Source organism: Gallus gallus, chromosome 24 (assembly GCF_016699485.2).
Source record: "Gallus gallus isolate bGalGal1 chromosome 24, bGalGal1.mat.broiler.GRCg7b, whole genome shotgun sequence".
Taxonomy (NCBI): domain Eukaryota; kingdom Metazoa; phylum Chordata; class Aves; order Galliformes; family Phasianidae; genus Gallus; species Gallus gallus.
Window position 1 is genome coordinate 2,469,898 of NC_052555.1, and position 19,426 is coordinate 2,489,323.

The 19,426-nt window shown below is 53.2% G+C and overlaps 1 protein-coding gene across 2 annotated transcripts in view; it reads right to left on the minus strand.

Annotated features, from left to right (window-relative positions):
* Positions 1 to 9,144: 9,144 nt before the first annotated feature.
* The window catches only part of IGSF9B (immunoglobulin superfamily member 9B), a 44,589-nt gene continuing 34,307 nt past the window's right edge, over positions 9,145 to 19,426 (minus strand). For both annotated transcript variants that reach the window (XM_425796.8, XM_004948000.5), the window contains exons 19-20: positions 16,658 to 16,779; positions 9,145 to 16,151 (exon numbers count right to left, since the gene is read on the minus strand). In XM_425796.8, the coding sequence (XP_425796.4) occupies positions 15,928 to 16,151; positions 16,658 to 16,779 (346 nt within the window). In that variant the 3' untranslated portion in view covers positions 9,145 to 15,927. The remainder of the gene's footprint in view (positions 16,152 to 16,657; positions 16,780 to 19,426) is intronic.

The window sequence follows — 19,426 nt, forward strand, 5'->3', positions numbered from 1 at the left end:
GCTGCAATGGGAATGATACCGAGTCCAAATCGGAGAGGACAGCAGAGCTGGAGAAAAGCATTGGGGTGAGCAGCATGTTTTACCCCCAGCCATTTGCGCCCCCAGCCGTAAGCAGTCCCCACGTCTGAATGCTGCTGGCAGCAGTCTGCTGCTCCCACTCAGCCCAAGGCTTCAAAGCAGCCCAGTCCTTGGTTGGATGGAGGCAGAGAGCACCAAGAGCTCTGGAACGGGGCGGGGGGGGGGAGAAGGAGAGAGAGACCTCATGCACTTATGGGTTGCATTTGAGATGCGTTATTGCAGTTGGCATGGAGATGAACTCCAGCCCCATTCGAGTGGATGGGGATGGGGTTTTGTGAAGGGACACGGCGCGTGGAAACAGTGCATCCCCATCCCCGGCACGCAGCCAGCAGCACGAAGGCTCCACGTGGCGCTGCCGGTGAACGTAAGGGCAGATCTGATATACATAAATCAACATGTTACTCATTTTCAAGCGTTGCAGCCTGACAGCTGTTACATGAGCACATTGTTAAGAACTGTCAGGCAGTGATACATAGTGCCTTTTACAACATATGTTGACTTTTATCTAATGTTGTTCCATAATTAGCCCCAGGGAGCAGGAATCTGGGCATCCGGCTGGCTGTGTGATCCGGGTTAACCTCTGCTGCCAGGGGAGAGGGGCTGAGCTGGGAGGACGGGGCGGGATGCAGGAGGAGCATCATCACATGGTACCCATGCAGCATGGCGATGGAGCGGGTGCCATCCCTTCCTTGGGCTCCTGAGGGTTTCAGAGCCATCACGATAGGAAACAAAGCCCCCAAGGATTTGTGAGCTTTTCTTCGGGGTGGAGACCTGAACGTCAAGCTCAAAATGGGGTCATAGGTGGGAAGCTGGGCTGAGGTCCTTTCCCAGTGGGAAAGGAGGGGGAAGGCACAGCGGGGATGTACTGCTGGGGGGAGCAGGGAGACGGAGGAGCAGATGGTGGAGTTAATGAACGGAAAGGATAGATGGGTGGATAAAGAGACAACGGAGAAAACGTGGTAATGGATGGCCACGCTTTGGCTGGGATGGGGACTGATGTGCCCTACAGCCTGGTGCTCGACAGCACGCAGTGCTGCCCATGGAGGAGCGATGCTTACCCCAAACAGCACAGCCCTGCTCTGCTTCCACCGTCAGTCCAAGATTGGGGTGAAGACAGAGCGTGGCACACCACAGCACCCCAGAACCAAACCACACAGCGTGCACTTCCCACTTCCAAACAGAGCTGTCGTGCACAGAGCCACAGAGTGAGCTCAGCTCCCCAAATATCCCAGCCTGGGGAAGGCTCTGTCCCCCAGCAGCCACCGTCCCTCTCTTCTCCGCAGTATCCCAGAGCTGCTCAGAAGCTGCTGCTCTCCCCACGGCAACGCTGAGCTTTGTGGCTTCAGCATGGAGGTGGAGAACCCCAATGGGAAGGCTGTTAGCAGGGCAAACTGTCTGCCTCCAGACGCCTCCCATATGCCTGCCTTGTTTTCCCATCCCCGCTGCAGCTGCCTGAGCTCGAAAAACAGGAGTGGGAAATAAATCAATAAGACACAAAGATAAATACACATTTTAGCTCGTGCGTGTTGCAGCTGATTTCTCCGGCCTTGCCATGGCAGCTGCATAATTCATGGGCTCTCCGATAACATGCAAATATGGAGCAGCTCCCATCGGGTTGGGACTGGGCTGCCCCTCCGGTGTCTCACTGGGAGCACACAGGGATGGGAAGCGGAGCTGAGCCCCCATCACTTCAGCGCAGCAAAACGCAGCTCCCGTCTGTGAATCTGAGTTTTTAAGGGGAGGATTTTGGAGGCATTTCCTTCCAATCTTTGAGATAAACACAACAGAGAAGGAGAGCGTGGGGCTAAGAGCCCTATGCAGCAGAAGGGCAGAAAAACTGACACGCTTTGATGAGAGATTAGGGGGAACTTAGTTGCATCTTAAGCCACTAAAGGCACCTAAAAGCCCCAAAGAATAGACAGAGCGACTCCAGAAAGCCTCACAAGGCTTAGCAAAGAAAAGTCAATTTAAAGTTTGAGTGCAGGCTGCTTAGCTAAAGAGCCGAACGTGGTGAAAAGCAAACCTGGCCTGCACAGAGAGGGGGGTCTGGGGGGAAAAAGGGGGACTTTTGGTCCCCTGTGAGGCGCTGCTCTGAGCTGCAGGCGCACTCCGCTCACCTCCATTAGGTTTCTATTGACTCAGGCAAACGCACTCCTTGGGCAGTGCTCAGAGAGGAGAAGGAGCAGAGCCTGTGGAGCAGAGCCTGAACCCCAGCAGCTCCGCTATGGGAAGGCCGGGGAGCTGGGGGGGGTGGGGGGGCCCGGCCCCTCTTCTCATGGGTACATCCATGCCCTCGTGGGAGCATCTCTCTGCCCTCATTCCTGGGGGAAGCACGGGGAAGGTAAAACTGTGCCAGAAGGGCAAATCCAAGAGGGAAATATTCAAAACCAAACTAATCAAGAGCCTCCCGGACAGCGGGGCTGGGAGTCACAGCACCAAACCCATCTGCAAGATGCAGAGGAAGTGTTTAATCTTCCAAATTGGCGAAAGATTTGAGGTGGCTGGAGAACAACCCTCGCTTCCCTCTGTGCCTGCAGGAGCCGGCAGACTCTGCTGAAGCCGTTTTCTGTCCCTGTGATCTGGAAATGCAGGCCAGGGGGAGCCCCAAGGACCCCTTCCATCCCACACAGAGCACGGCCCCAAAACCAAACCCTGAAGAAGCGATGATATCAATGAGCAGAGAGCATCGGAAGGGGGCAGCGCACGGTGAGGGGTTCAGAGCTGCAATCTCTTTCTGATCTCTGCTGCTGTGGGGAGAGACCGTCCCTCCACATTTGGGGAACGCTGCATGGAACGGGGAGAGGACAAAAACCAACACCTTCTTCCTGCTGATTCCCCCAGGACAGCATCACCCTGAGCTGCACGCCAGCCTTGGATGACGCCAGAATATTAATGCAGAGGAGGACGGCATCTGCCTTGGCCAGGCACCGGCTGCGCGCGGGAGAGAGATACCAGGAGCTCAATTTGTGTTTGCCTGAGCCAAGATGAAAATCTAATTAAACATGGTGTCGGGGCTTGGAGGAGCCGGGGATGGGGCTGGAATATAAAGTGCGGCTGCTACCCGCAGATCAGAGGGCAATATTAATAAACCCGCAGAGGGGGACCGGAGGATCAGCTGGTAATATTGATAAATGGAAAGCAAAGACAAACCAGCTGGGGAATATTGGATGGTAATGCTGATAAAAATGCTACGGGGACTGCCTCGACAACAGGCTGCCCATCGCCCTGCCCGCTGCCTGGGGCAACACCCCCCCCAGGACACATTTCTGTGACCCCACTGAGGGCTGGGGGGCACACAGAGGGGATCTCATGGATTAGGGGCATGGGTGTGGGATCCGGACTCAGCACACACAACCCCGCTGGTGCACGAAACCTTTTATTTCCTGGGGCAGATCGGTTCTGGAGAGGTGGAAACAGCTTCAGACACAGCTGGGAAAGGGGAGGAGAACAGAGACCTGTGGGGCAGAGGGGTGGGAGAGGCAGATGGGGCAGGGTGGTCCTGGGGACTGCCCGGGGAGAGCAGGGAGATGCGAGTGATGGGGCAGGGGCTCTCCTACCTCCTAGTTCTCTTTAGGGAAGTCAAACTGGATGTCAGTGTCTGTCATCATATCCGTCATGCTTCTTGTTGCAGCATCCATCATGGCATCCATCGTGAGGTCCGGCCTGTCCTGGAGCAGCAGCTGGGGCATGCTGCAGCAAGCAGAGGTTATGGGGCAGGGGGGCAGGACCCCGCCTGCTGCACCTGCCAGGATCAAGCAGCCCTTTCTCCATGCAGGGAGTTTGGGTTTGGAGCCCTCATCTTTTTAATCCTCGACTGATAAAGGGACTTCAGGAGCAGGGCAAATGGCAATGGGTCTCTCCCCTGCTAAGCTACATACATGGGGGTCTGTGGGCAAGGGGAACCCCCCGCAGAAGCTGTGCCAAGTGGAGCTCACTCGTTTTCTGTTTGCTCCGGCCTGTTCTCCGTCTCCTCATCCTCCGGCACGCTCGAGACGTGATGCACACAACAGGCCTTGCTGCAAGAATCAGGTGAGATCGCTCAGATGCTGCCACGGGCACTGCTGCCCCAGCACCCAGCCCTGTGCCCCCGGGCACTGCAGGGATTTACCTCCACGTGAAGATGCGGACCGTGTCCTTTAGGAACATCTGCTCAGACGTCTGCGTCTCCAAGTTAGCATTATCCTGCAGAAAACCGGGGGGGGGGGGGGGGGGGTGGGAGGTGGGCAAATGATCCGTGGCCACAGGTCTGGGCAGGGGAAGGGGTGACCCTAACGGGGGATTGAAGTGACCTGCTCACCCCATGGGCCCCGGGTGGCTGAAGGTTCTCAACCTGGGGGCACGTTGGGATTCCAGCAGCCCCCAGGACCCCGTGTATCTCACAGAGAGGGGCTCTAGATGGGATGCAGCTGTGGATGCCAACCTGTGAGCGTGGACTGCTGAGATGTGGGGAGCCTGAAGGAGCTGATGTGCGCTCTGCATTCGGCTCTGCTCGCTGATCTGCCCTCTGCCCTGCCCACAGCCCCGTCCACATTTCCAGCATCCTCCTGAATAACCCGGAGATCTGCTCTTCACCCTGCAAAGGGAGCAGAACTGCGGGTGGCTGTGGGTTGCCTGGGGGGGGAAGGGGGGGAGCAGGGGTCATATCCCAACCCGCCACGCTGGCTCTGTCCTCAAAAATACCCAACACCCTCTGGATTTAAAGAACACGATCCCAAGGACCATCGTGGGCATTTGCCTGCCTCGTCTTCACCTTGGGCAGACACCAACTGACCATGGAAGGCGCATCAAACTCCGTCGCAGGGCCATCCTGGAAGAGAGGCACCCGGTGAGCTCCTGTGCCCATCCCAAATGCTGCCCCAGTGCCTGCCCATTCCCAACCCCTGCTCACTGGTGTGTCACTGGCGGCAGTATGCACGCCGGTGCCTTTCCGAGCTGCAATGTATGCCATCCATAAGGACACGATCATCCTGGGCACCCTGCCTGGGGGCAGCCCGTGGCACCGCCAGCACTCCCAGCATTATTGGGTCAGAGCTCCGGCACTCAGAGGTTCCAGGAGCAACAGGGGGAGGGCATTCTCCCCAACCCCAGGGCAAAAGCATCCCCCCTCTCCCTGCAAACACGAAATTCCTCCCCAGAACCCCCACCCAAATCAATGTCATCAGCAAGACTCCGCTTTTTTGGTTTTTTTTAGCAAATGTTTATTTATATCAAAATACAAAACATTTCTGAAGCAGGGTAATGTTACATGAGGAGCAAGTTAATCGATTCCAAAACCCATCATTCTCCTACAGCATGGCTAGTTGGACGTAACATTGCAACACTGCCGTCATTTCTTAAGTGGGTACATTGGAAAAAGAAACCAACAACAACAACAAAAAAAAAAAGAAATAAAATAAAATAAAATAAAGTCAGTCTATCAACATGCAATGTTACCAGCAATAAATCGTTAAGTACCCAGCAGGCCTTAAAATCCCAGCAGGCAGAGACCGAGCGACCAGCTACTTCCAGTAAGGCAGGGCTTCAAACTCTATTTTCTTCCAATTTTTGTTGGCTTACCAGCATTTATTTGAGAACCAACAACAGTCCAAGAGCCGGAGGGGGCAGTTTTCTTGGCAGAGCGGGTTTATTGCTTACAGCTATCGGAGCAGACGCAGCTCAGGGCCGTCCCCAGCAGCGGGGTGGCTCCGAGAGCGCCGCGTTGGCCAAGCGCTTCGTAGGTTGAGCTGAGCTGGAAGATGTAAAACCCCGCAGCACGCGGGGGGGACGGCGAGGAGGAGCACGCGGTGCTCCCGAGGTCTCATTTCCCTGCCCAGGGCAGGTTAGCACCCAATCGAAAGGAGAGAGCGGGGTGAGGGACCCCACTGCTGCTCCATAAGGGGGAGCGAGGACGGATCGCGGCTTCCCCTCCCCACCGAGGTCCACGCAGGGGACCCAGGTGTGAGATGGCACCTGCGAGGCCACGGCCGGTCCCTGCTGCTGGCATTTCAGAGGCCTTCACGAGAACGGAGGCTGAGAGCAACAATACAGATACAGAGATTATACAGAGCGCGGAATAAGTTTCGTATAAGGCTTTGGTACAGCACCATCATGTCTCAGATTTATTTCTAAATCGTTTACAGAAAAAAAAAAGCTGACTGAAAAAATAGTGTTTCGTTTCTTCTGGTTTTTTTTTTTTAATTTTTTTTTTTAATTATTATTATTATTATTTTCTGCTTCTGAAGAACATACCTGAAGTTCAAAAATTAACCCTCTAGTTGCCGCTCGGGCTCACACCGAATGCTTGTTACGCTGTGTGCATCTGTGCCGTTAAAAAACGAAGCAAATCAAACCCAGCTGCTGTTGGACCGCGGCTCGAAGTGCACATGTTGGTCACCAACACTGCAGAGATGCAGCAGCGGGTCGCTACTCTTAGTTAAAAACGTAAAATACAACAAAAAGAGGGAAAAAGAAATAAACCCAAGAAGGTCGCGACGATCAACGTGATGGAACCAGCGGTACTAAAGTTTCCTTTATTGTTAGTGTGGTTAAAAAAAAGTCAGTTCCACTGGTTGCCATTGAAACAGCACCAAAGAGCACCCTAACGTGTGTTGTACACTGTAATACTCGACATTCAAGAGATGGAGGCGAGGTTGAATGGTCCGGTCTGGATATCAATAGGCAAGAAGTCTTAAAAGAAGGAAAAGTTGTCCCACACAACCAGAGATCTGTTGGGTTCTAAAGAAAATCCTGCCTTAAGGGAGAAGACTGGAGAGTTAGGTGGAAATTAAGACCTACCTATGGAAGTCTAAGAGGGTTTCAGAGACTCTATGAACCTATCAGAGTTAAGTCCACGCTGCCTGAGGGAGCAGGGGATGCTCTGAGGGAGTTGGCACGCGAATGTGATCTCTGAACACCCAAAGGATGGCACAAGGAAGCTACAGAAATGGAGGCTTTTCTGGATCGATTCCGACAGGGCCTCACACAGGGGAAACACAAAGGGAGTGGAGTGCAGAAGGTCCCATGGCAGCTCTGGGGGTGGTGGCCATGGAGCACCCCGCCTGCCTTCTGCTGGCCCCACGGAGAGCTGACGCAGGGCTGCTCCATGCAGCAGGTAAGGAAACAAGGAGAAGTTTGGCCTGAAGTGCAGCCAGGAGGGCAGGGAGTGGGCACAAACCCCCTCCAGGCAGAGCTGGGGGCTTTCCCTGCATCTCTGCCCCTCGTTCTCCCACTGAGAAGAGCCCAGGAGGGGGCAGGCAGCCCCCAGGAAGCAAATATCCCCCAAGAAGCAAGCTCCCACTGGGAACACGCGCTGCACGGCCGATGGACGTGGCAGGGTTGTGTGTACAAAACAACAGAGATCTTAAAAACATCCATGAGGGACGCAGGATGATGCTGTCCCCGCAGCCGCCCCTCGGTCCCGTGGTGCCCAGGGGAGGAGCGGTTCTGTGTGTCTGTTTGGCATCCAGAGGGTTAACAGTACTGTGGAAAGTGTGCTTTGTAAACATCTCTCTTTTTTTTTTTTTTTTGTCTCTTTTTTTGTGTGTTTCTTTTTTTTTTTTCCTCCTGTTTTTTTTCTGTAAGTGATTCAAGGAGAGATGGGGAAAGGAGAGAGCTGCCCACCCCATAGCCCACCCCCCCCAAGAGATACCCCAAAGCCAAGCCAGCCCCAACGCCGGCAGGAAGTGGCTGCAGAGACAGCTCGTCCCTTTGCTTTCCTTTTTAAACATATAAAATACTCACTTATGTATTTACTGCTAATAAATGCAAGTTAGTTCCGTCAAACATGCTTTGCTTTGATATCAAGAATTGGTGCTGAACAAATCTTGGCTCGATATTAGAAACAGCCCCCCCCCACCCCCCACCCCGAACCCACCCCAACAAAGAAGACAGAAATATCATGGAAAATACAGGTGACACCTACAGAGGAGACGGTGCCGCTGCAGAGGGGCCACCTCTGGGCACCCTCACCCTCCCATACACATTACATTCATGCCTCAGTCGGTCGGGGACACGGCGGGACAAAAGCAAGAAGGGGGAGTTCCCCTCTGCAGGGGGAATTGAGCCCCAACAGCATCCCATGGAGCCAAGGGCATGGGAGCGAGCTCAGCCGAGGGGAGCAGCATCCCCTGACCCCGCTGTTCTGCCCATGGGCAATCCCAAATCCTGGCCCCTGAGGAGGGAAGCAGAAGGACAGCTGCCGGCATCTCTCCTGGGCACAGCTCAGCACCCAAATGCGGGACCTCACGGGCGAGTGAAGGGGGGTTGTGCAGCCCCAGGGAAACGGGGGGCACAGTGAGCATCAGGGGAGGCGGCGGGTCCGTATTGCTTTGAAGGAAAATCCCAGAGCACCCCTGCCACGTTCCCCTCAGACCTCCAGCAGGTGCGGGTCTCCCTCTGCTGCACCATCCGTCCCACCCACCTAACAGCAGCCCCCACAGCACCGGTCCCAGATCTCTTCTTTCCCTAGAGAGGTATTTAAGTGCCAGGGCCAGGTCCTACAGAGGAGCTGGGAGATGCCACCAAGGCCACCCAGCCTGCAGGAGCACCAAAGGACCAAATCCCCTTTGCCCACCTCTCCCCAAGGCATGCAGATCGCCAAGGAGGGGTCCTCAGGTACCGGTGAGGCAGCAGCACACCCACGGGCAGGACGTGTCCCCCACTGTCCCCTTGCCACAACCACCAGCCGCATCCCCCCCTCCAAGTAGCACCCATTGAGCTGAATTTCCACTTGTCTCCATGAAAAAAACAAACCAAAAACAAGCCGTGCCCCTCGGAGGAAGCACCACGGGCACCATCACCTTGCCACGGTACAAATCTAGCTGGCAGCAGCCGGGGCTCCCCGTGCAGCCCCATACCCCGCTCCTATTTTTCCCCACTCTTCCTACTCAAGCAGCAAGGCGGCAGCGAGCAGCAGCGATGGCCAAGGATGCAGGATGGAGCCGAAGCGGAGCACGAGCCCCTGCCAGCCCCGTCCCCCTCACCACCGTATTGCTCAGCACTAGGCATGGTTACAAAAATAAAACAGCTATGTGGCTTAGATATATATATATTTTATATATATATTTGTATATATAGATTTTTTTTTGTCTATTTATAGGTGGATGGAGAAGCAGAGAAGCCTAAGCGCAATATAATGTAAAAATACTCGCTCTGCTCCCGCTGTTCAGACTCTCCCCACCTCTGACAGCCTCTCTCATGCTGCACAGAAGTTTCTGACACCTAGTACTAAGGAATTACCTTAAATATTTATTTTCCCCCCCCTTCCCCTTCTAAAATAGAAAGTAAATATATATTTGTATAATTTTATGTACAACGCAGTTTCGGTACACCAATATCGTTTCTTTAGATAGAGATACTGGGGCTCATGTCTGGTCATGTTCTTTTTCTTTTAGTGCTGGGTGTGGGGGGGGGGGGATAGAAATCAGAGGGGCTTTGGGAGCACAGGACGGAGCTGCCCCAGGATGCTGGGCAGCCCCAGGCAGTCCTCTTGGTCACCTGTAACCTCGAGAGAACTGGAACAAAACTCTCCCCAGGAGAGAAACCGGTATTTCGATGGTAAAGCAAAATATCCTGGGCAAACACTCCTCCTCCCCATGGCAATGAGGGGCTGGATGCTGTCCATGTGTGTGCCAGCAGCCCCTTCCCCATGCCTGTTGTCCCCAGAGCCCCCAGCCTCGCAGGGGGACATCGTGAGCCCTCCTGCTCCATCCAGTGCAAAAAAAAGGATGCCAGCCCCTCTGTGCCCCATTGAAACCAGTATAAAAATCCTTACCTACCACTACAGTACATGCTTGCAATATCCAAAACCCCTAAGCCTGGACCAACCCATCTGCCCCCCCTTCTCTTTTACCCACCCCCCTCCCCATATATGGTCCTTCTTCCATCCATGCACGTATCAAAAAACGCCCAGAGCCCTGGGGATTCGGGATGCTTGTCGGCACATGTCCTGAGGTTACCCTGCACTGCTGGGTGAGACATCCAGTGCCAAGCAATGACAAGGGACAGACAGTTCAGACAGCACAGGCTTGCCAGATGGAAACACACTTAAATAGAGAAATACTGCGCCGGGTGGTCCTGACTCATCCCAGTCACTTGCAGAAGGGAGCAGGGTCCCTTCTCTGGCCTCTCCAAGGAACCAGGAGCTGTGCACCAGTCCTTGCCACGTGGCAGTGACAAAGGGGACACATATACTAATGGAAATGACGTTCAGCTTTCTTCTCTTGCACACACAACTGTTGCCACATCACACCATCACTGCTTCCTTAGACCTCCAGTAGTACTTGGCTCGTGTGTTTCCCCTACAGATTCAGCACAGCCTCTCACCCTCTGCAAAGACAGGCAAAAGGAAGTCCAGCAAAAGAAACCAGAAACTAAGCTGAAGGGTGAGAACAGGAGTCAGTGTCCCTTTATAAGGGTACCCCGTGCCCAAGCAGTGCTGTGATGGACTCCCTGGAGAGCAGTGAGCATCCAGCCCAAACTCAGCCACTGCACATCCGCAGTTTTGGGCCATGTCATTGCTGCCTGCACCCCTACAGCAGGACCAGCCTTGCTTTGTGCTCTGCAAAGGGCTCTTGGTTTGATGCACGAAGCAGCAATGCTACAGTGCATCAGAGCCACTGTTAAGGTACCTCCAACAATGCCTTTGGTGGATGAATTCCCTTATCCCAAAAGTCCTGCTAATGAGTTTAAAAAAAGACTATGTGCCACATGGCACCCAGGGGGGAGGCAGAACACCCTGTCATGTGGAGCCAGTACCTCTAGGACAGCCTGAGCATGGCAGTTCTCAACCCATTTAGCCACATCTCTTTCATCTCTTCTGACTCATGCTCTTCTGGAAAGAACAGACGCAAAGCAAAATGCTTTAACCCAAGTAACCAGAGAACAGCACCTACGGGGATTTTAGATAAGGGGTTCTGCATGTGCTGCTTCCTCTTTGAACGCCTGCAGTGACACAGAAGATGAGGCAATGTGATGCTCCTTTCCACTCCCGTGCCCTGCATGCAGGTAAGAGGCCCTTCACTCCTACCTTCCCACTCCCATGGTCCAGTGATGAGTCACATACAATGAACGCAGCAAACAAAAAAATTGGAAGGAGGAGCACCATTGAAAAAAGTGAAAAAAAGGACAACCAGGTCCTGTGTAGCAGGGATGGAGATGCATGAAGGTCAGGCAGAGAGGTGCCCTGTGCCCATCCATTCCCAAATCCTCCCCAGACTCTGCCTGGCTTTGCCCATCCCAATCCCCTCCCCCTCTGCCATGGCTCTAAACACTCCCACTATAGACAAACATACCCTTTACATGCAAATATACCGGACTTCTGCATACATATCTACCCTCATCCTACACTTCTCTATGTATTTATATCTCATATGTACATCGCTCTTTATGCTGGCTCCCTGAAAATGTTCCCTTCCACAAAAAGCAGCAGCTCTGCAGTGAGCCCAAGTGGGCCGTGGAGGAATCGCTGCCATCAGACTGTGAGCCTTCCAGCCTCAGCTCTCTGAAGAACACCCTGAGCCAAGAACTACAGCCGAAAGCACGTGGGGAAACCAACCCAAAACTCAAAGAAAACCAAATTCTACATCGCTGCCTTAAGGAGGAGGAGAAACCAAACCACCAAGCAGATTCTGTCCTAACACAGACTGCAAGAGATGTGCAGCGTTAAGGCATATGTCACGGCCTGATGCCATCAGCCATGACCCAGCCCTGCTGAGAGATTTGCTGGAGTGCTGACCACAAGCCCTGGGCCCTCAGCATCCCTGGAGGTAGGTACGGCATTGCTGTTATTCCCCTTATAGCGATGGGGAAACGGAGGCAGAATGCTAAAGCAACTTGCCTGCAGGCTCAGAGGAAGCCATTGGCAGAGCTGGGAACAGCAGTGACTCCCAGCTGCCAGCCCCGTGCTCCAAGCAGACCATGTAACATGCACAACTCACCTTACTGAGCACCACTGCCATGCACAAGTCAGCGAGCCGTTCCCTGCAGTCCGCAGAGCTGCCCAGCAAAACACCACCACAAACACAGCTACCTCCAGCCTCCATGCATGGATGAGCTGACAAGGAAACGCACGCAGGAACAACAGCCTGGTGCCCACCAAAACCAGATCTACACAACGCCCTTGTACATACACCTCTCTGCATTATCCCCTCCCCAGCTTGGGGCAGCTGAATCCTGCCCATTTCTCACTTCCTGATGCTCTCAAAATAAACCTGCAGCAGCCTCAGTGCTCCTCCAGCCCCACGGCCTGGCTGCAGAGCCCATGTGAAACTGAAGCACGGAGCTGCAGCACTCTCATCCACCTGCAGCACCAGGACCCCAAAAACTGGGGTTCACTGCATGGACACATTCAGCTTGTGTCCTCATCACAGCTCGTGATTTAGAGATGTTTCTTCGACCACAGCTCAGCTCTTTGCAGGAGACCTAATGAAACACATCGCATTTGCACTGTGCAAGGAGGAACGGATCTTATGTTTACCAATAAAGCAAGAACCATCTACCCTAGGACAAGCTTACAAAATAAGAGAGTTTGGCCCAGAAAGATAAAAAAAATCAAGATATATTTTGCAGCATAAAAGAAAAAAAGAAAAGCAGCAGCAGCAGCAGCCGTGTTTGCAAACCATCAAAACAAAAACGGAGTTCAAACAGGGATGGGATGGGGGAAAATGGTTGGCATCATCTGACACAGCTTCGATGTCCCAGGTCCGCGGGAGCAGAGGAGAGAAACCCCTGAAGGGCATGGAAACCAGAGAGCTGGGAGAAGCGAGGAGGTTGCCAAAGCAAGAGGCGAGCCCATCTGCCAAAGCACGGCCCAGCACGTGGCAAGAGTCTATCAGAAGGTAACTTGGTCTAGCAGGGAAAGGAGGTAGGGATGGTTTAGGGAAGAGCCGCGTCCATGAGGAGCCCCGGCGGGATTTCCCACTGCAGCAGCGTGGCAGGTACACGGCTGAAAGAGAGAGGGCTGCAGCTCCAGCCTTTAAAGGTCGAAGACAATGAAAAGCAGAGGGCCCATCGGCTCAAAACACCTGAAAAAGGAAAACAAACTCTCAAAAGATTGACCAAGCAAGATGGCGCACTCCGTCAACCTTCCTGCACTCCAGATCCTCCTCTTTGCAGCAGGATGGGGGCACGGTCCCCCAACCTTGAGAGCCCAAAGACACTGCCTTGCCCTTGCAAACAGGCAGACTAAATAGCTTGGAAAGCGCTCAAATGAACAAGGAAACCTTCTGCTAGAGAGGTCCAGGCAACGAGAGCCAAAAGAAGAGCGAGCAAGCTGCGGTCCAGCCGGCACAGAGCCTCCACACCCCCCACCCCACAGGGCACCACACCACTGAGCATCCCCGGTCACCATCACCTGTAGGGTCTGTGCAGCGAGGGTGGCCAGGGCCGGTGCCAGCAGGCAGCCTTGGGGACAGCAGGGAGGTGAGCCCTGGGGCTAAGCCCGCTTCCTCCTCCACTGCGACATCGGCTAAGGTCTGGGGCCGACATCAGCTCCTCTCACACCAGCGAGCTGAAGTCACCCACAAGTTTGTCCCACTGCCAAGCAGGCGAATGGCATTAAATCAATTCAGATCCAAGTGGATTCTAGGTCAAGCCCTAAAACACACTCAAATAAAAGAAATACTCTGTTATACTGTTAGCAAAGTTGAAGTCTCACTCTGGTGGTTGATGGCATGGAAGAGAGAGGCACCTCTAAGAAACCCTCCCTCCTTCCCGAGACAAACTTGCTCACGGTTTGAAGACCACCTAAAGAAAGTTGTTAAAGCTTGAAAATATCTCATCATCGATTAGAGGATTCTGTCAAGTGGTTCGAACCTAAGTCAGGGCTTAGAGATTTGGAAAAAGACGTCGTGCTCTGCTTTCATTGTCACATTTCTGAACATCTGGGTGGAAGACAAAGCACAGTTTCATTTAAAAATAGAAATTTCTAGGCAGGCTGATGAACAGATTTCTACCTAAAACCTCCCTGGGAGCTTGGCTTGTTCTCACTGCCATGCCCCGACCCTTCGCTCTGGCCGGGCAGCTGAGAGGTCACATGTTTCTCCAAATATCAAAGCCCTTTGAGGTTCAACCAGCAGCAAGAGCAATAACCAAGGCAAATCACAATTAAAGGCAAGATTGCAGAGCATCTCTTAGCAATTCTACCTGGGAATAAACAAGAGTTTTGTATGCAAATGGCAATGCCTACAGGCTCTTGGATTCTCTTTTCCTAACAGCCTGAATCAGCTTAAAGCAAGAATATCCACGTGACATTGGTATTTATTCCCAGGCAGGCTGGCGGGTTTAGCACTTTGCTAGAGAGGAAGAAGTGTGCAAACCTGGATGCAGTGTTTGATCTTACCACTTAAAATAAAAAAAAAAAAATCTCTAAGTGTCTTGAAGGTAGGGATCACTTGGTAGTAATAGCACTCAGCACATATGTAGCACTTGCTGCCCGTGGGCAGCCAAATGCTTTACAAAAGTGCTTAAATATGACTTATCCCCATTTTACAGATGGGAGAACTGAGGCACAGAGAGGTTCAGTGACTTGCCCAAGGCCACGCAGTTGGACAGTGGAGGCAGAGCAGGAAAGAGAAGCCCGGTGTTCTTGGAGCAGGCTGCAGCCTTCCTGCCGAGAAATGGCCTACATAACCCAGAGAAACATCAATTGCCAAAGGAACCTACCCTAGGAAGAGGAAATACATTCTGGTGAAGAGTTAGAACAGCATTACCAAGAGGGGAACAGCGAGTCTCCTCGGATGGGCAAAGAGAGGGATAAATCCCAAAGCAGGTGTCACAGGTCGCCTACACAGCCAGGCTGGAGCAGGAAGGAGAAGGGGTGGGCAGTGAAACCAGCAGCAACACATTTCAAAATGATGCCAAATGCTGGGCTGAGCTTTGCGCTTGGAGCAGCCGTCCATCGCGACCCACAGAGCTGGGCTTTTCCAGCTGCCCTGGCTCAGGGTCACGTTGGCCACGGTGGCTTTTGGGAACACACGGTGAAACCCTGCTCACTCGCACACCTACAGCGGCATCCCCCGTTCTGCAGTTACGAACAGAGATGACAAACATGACCATAGTAAGAAATCACATTTCTGCACAGCACTGAGGAACATATGCTAGTGATACACGGAGTGTCAGGAAGAATTGATCAAAACCACCCTCGTCAAAGCTGGCACAAACCAGACTTCGGGGGAAAACACTCGTGGATGCAAACGGCCCCATACCTGCGGGCTTGCAAAGGGTTTGGTACATGTTAACAAGGTTCAAATGCATATGCACAGAGAAATTGTGATTTATCACTTCTCAGGCTGGTGTGAAGCCTTGGGGTCTTTCTGGTTTTCCCTTTCAGAGATAGGCAAGGAAAGATGTCAGTGACGTTCTTGCTGTTATCTTCACATAATGGGAGGCTGGGCAGGGAGAGGCAAGGAGATTTCACAATTGCAGCTTTCCTGGGACCGTTTGGACATACTTTACCATAATCAGACTCACGGGATTACCAGCTGTTAGCTAGTTGGGTTGTTAGTTCCTGGTCAATCGATTACACCTCATGTCACGTAATTCCTTCTTTCAATTCAGGGCCGACTGCTTAAATCTCACAACTTCCACCTACACGCACCCAGCAGAAGCAGATGTCAGAATCTCCGCCTATGCCTTTAACATCTGAAAACTCTCCGAAAAAGAGGTGTGACACCCCCTCCCCATCTCACCGAAGCTCTAAGGGAGAGATGCAGATCTGAGAAGCCCCAGGCATCCCCCCCTCTAGACCCCAACCCACCCCGGGTTCCCTCAGCTCATCCTTGCCATCAGCTGCCCAACCCCGGCGTGCACGCAGACGAGGTTTCAGCTCCCTCTACCCTCTCCCTTTTAACCTTCTCTTGGGTCAGCATGAGGCTAAAGCAAAGTGGCGTGCCCGCTGGGGTCGTCGTGGTCCACACTGTTGAGGATGGCTGTCTGGTCCTCGGGGAGCTGCCGGTGGCAGAGGTCGTCCTTCAGCGCCGAGAGGCGGGCAAAGGGGTCCTGACGAGGGTGTCTCTTCTTCTTGCGGAGGCAGACAGCCTCGTCAGGCCACAGTACCTGAGAGCTGGGAGGGTGCTGAACCTGGGAGGCAGAGCCATCTGCAGAGGAGAGAAGGCAGAGGGATGAGCTATGGAACCCACCTGTAGCACTGCTGTAAAACGGAGCTTATATCAAGTCTGTTCCTCCTCCCAAAACCACTCCAAACCCCAATGTATGTGGGGTATAGAAGGGGGAAAGATTTGCTGGAAGGAGAGAGGGATGTGGAAAGTCACCTCGAGTGGAGGGAAGGGAGGAGGAAGAGTGAGGATGGGGGCTCCAGCATGCAAAGCAGCAGGTTGGACATCAGGGAAAAAGAACCAACATAAAAGAATCCTAAAAAAAAAATAAAAATGTGAATAAAGTCACTGAAGATGGGTAACGGGCAGATGTTAAAGGATGGAAAGCAAATGGGGTTGGGAAGCAGGGGAAGGACTGCAGACAGCACGTGGGCAAGCAGCCATCCAGCTGAGAGGCATGAGCTGGGCAGGCGCTCAGAGACCAGCCCAAGCAATCCATGGGAATATAGGGGGACGCTGCTGGGGGATCGTGGGGTCCTCACACTCACTGGATTGTTTTCTGGATTTCGAGGAGCCCTTGGATGACTTTTTGGGCTTCTTTATCCGCTGGTATTTCAGAGCTTCGAGCCTCTCAGGTGCAGCAGCGTCCCAGGACGGAGATGGACGTTTTCTAGAAAGGAAAAGCAGACACGTGCCATCAGCGGCTCCGGGTCACGCTTGGGCTGTGGGGCGTCCCAGGCGGGGAACGGTTGACCCCAGCCAGCTCTGCCATGGAGAAGGAAAAGGTGAGAAAGCCCAGGCCGGGCACGCTGCTGCAGGAGACAGGAGACCCCCATGTGTCCATGTCCCCGTCCCCTCCCGCTCAGCTGCATTGCAAAGTCCCAGCACAGAAAGAGCGCAGCCGGCACCCGGCTCACCTGCCTGCCACACCGGCACTGCTAGACACAAAGGACGGGGCAGATCCTATGTCCGATAAGGTATTTTTGGGAAGTGGTGGGAAACCCCTTGGGATGGAGAGGGAGGAAGAGACACGCAGAAGCGGCACGACAGCACCGAGACCTGCGCAACACGGGGCGGGTGACACCGGCGCAACGAGCAGGACGGAGGCAGGGATCCTGCCTGGCTCCCATGGCAAAAAAACAGGGACTGCACAACAGACAGGGACACAAAGGGCACTGCTGGGTTCAGCACCTTGCTCCCAGCTAGAAGCGACAACAAATGTAACGGCACAGAAGCTTCTGCTCCTTCACACCGGGATGCTGGGAGCTGGATGTTCTGGCCCCGCAGGACAGGACGCACCACAGCTTGAAATGAAAATACCAACAAGATTCCATTGCAGGGGGCAAGGAAGGGATTTGTAATGGGATTTTTCCAGTGGGAGAGTCAGTAGTTGTAAGAGAGAGTTTCCCAGACTTAGTCCCCAGGTAACCTTTGTACAGGAATCTGCTCAAGGTTGAGCTGTCTCCCCTTCACAAAGGCTTTGTGCTCCATTTCCCTTCACTGTACCTGTTTTGCCAAGGACTTTTCAATCCGAGGATTGAAAAATATGACTGCTATAATGCAGGGCAGTAGAAGAAAACCTTTTCCTTTGGAGAACAGCTGGTCCAGCTCTCACCTATAACATATCACAGCATCCCCCCATTTGCTGCATTCCCCTTTCTTTCCCCTTTGTTTCACATCTCTCCAAATTGTATGAACCTCACACCACAGAAGCAGAAGTGTAAGTTCAGGCAGCTAAGGCCATGAGTGGTGACCTGGGATCAACCTTAGACATGACAGCAGCCTGCACGTGAGGTGCCCAGAAATGGCATGAGCCTGCTCTTACCCTGTCCCATCCTTCAAAGGATGGGATGGCACTCTTCTGGTCTCCTAACTCAGTGACCAAAGCACGTCATCAAATCAGCAACACAATAGGCAGCACAGACAGCAGCTCCAGGATCTTCAGGTTTCTGTGATGGTTGCAGGGCTCAAGTGCCAGCCCATCCTGTCCCCTCTTGCAGTCCCCACCAGCATCCCTGAGGTCAGGCAGGGCTGGTCGTACTTCCAGAGCTATTGCCAGCAGACAGTGGGAGCAAAGCTGTTCCTCGGTGCAGTTTCCAGCAGTGAGTACATGGCACATCCCACACACAGTTAAGGGAACGAGAACTTCTGGATGGTGAATCCGTCTTCTCAGCATGTTTACTTCTACCCAAACACACGATGCTTTTCTTCTGTTCCCATTTCACTGCACTTATCCAGTCCAAGAGGCCAACAGCAAATAACCATGACGGCCTCAAAACATAAGGTACGCAGAAAAAACACGCATAGGAAATGGTGAGGATCACAAGTGAGGAGAAGCACTCCTGCCTTCCCCATTAACACACTGCTGCAGATGAGGAAGGCGACAAATGGCAAATGAGCACTGAGGCAAGGATGCCACCTACTGCACCATTCACCAAAACTGAAAATACTAGCAGGTTTGAGATCTGTGAGCTGTGTATATAAGCAAAGCGTCTAAACCAGAGTGAGGAGTGCTGAGACCTTTGTGACGGACAGGACCCCACAAGCACCCCACAGGGCAGCAGGATGGATGGGTCGGAGCATCACCTTGATGAGATTACAGAATAGCCTGCATTGGCCCCATAAGGATCATTGAGTCCAACTCCGTGTCACCAAAATTTTTAAGCCAAAGTCTTTCACCCCATTCTGGGGCTGTCAGTGAGGTGTTACCCATTCACCATGACAGAAACACTGCAGGCATCTAGCAGGAACAGCACGGAAGAGGACAGGTGCAATGCTGCCTGAGATCCATTTGGAGCTTCTGATCTCTCCAGCAGTGCGCGCGCACACACACACACACACACACACACACACACACACACACACACACACACACACAAGGCTTTCCCCCTCTGCCAGTCTCCATGTGTGCCATGAAATACCAGTGTGGGAGTGCAGCTCATGGGCAACGCATCGCATCTGAGATCCCAAGCGGCTGCTGGAGCTGTGTACACTTCAGCTGGAGAGGCACTAAGAGCGCCCCAAGGCTGTTCCCACCTTGGGGAACAGAAGGGGTTGTTTTTGAAGATGCATGTGATCACAAAGCTGCTCGCTTTTGCTATTAGCATTGGAGAGCACCAAGGAAAACGCAGCATAATGCGATGAAGCAGCTGAGGCGCAGCAGACGCAACGGAAACCCAAAGGCTGGGATAGAAAAGCCCCTTTCATGTTTCCCATTGCAACAGAGACATCAAGGCGTGGATGCTCCCGGAGATCCTCTCTTCCAGCTCCCAGCAGAGCAGTGCATCAGCTGAAGATGAAGCATCTCATTACACAAG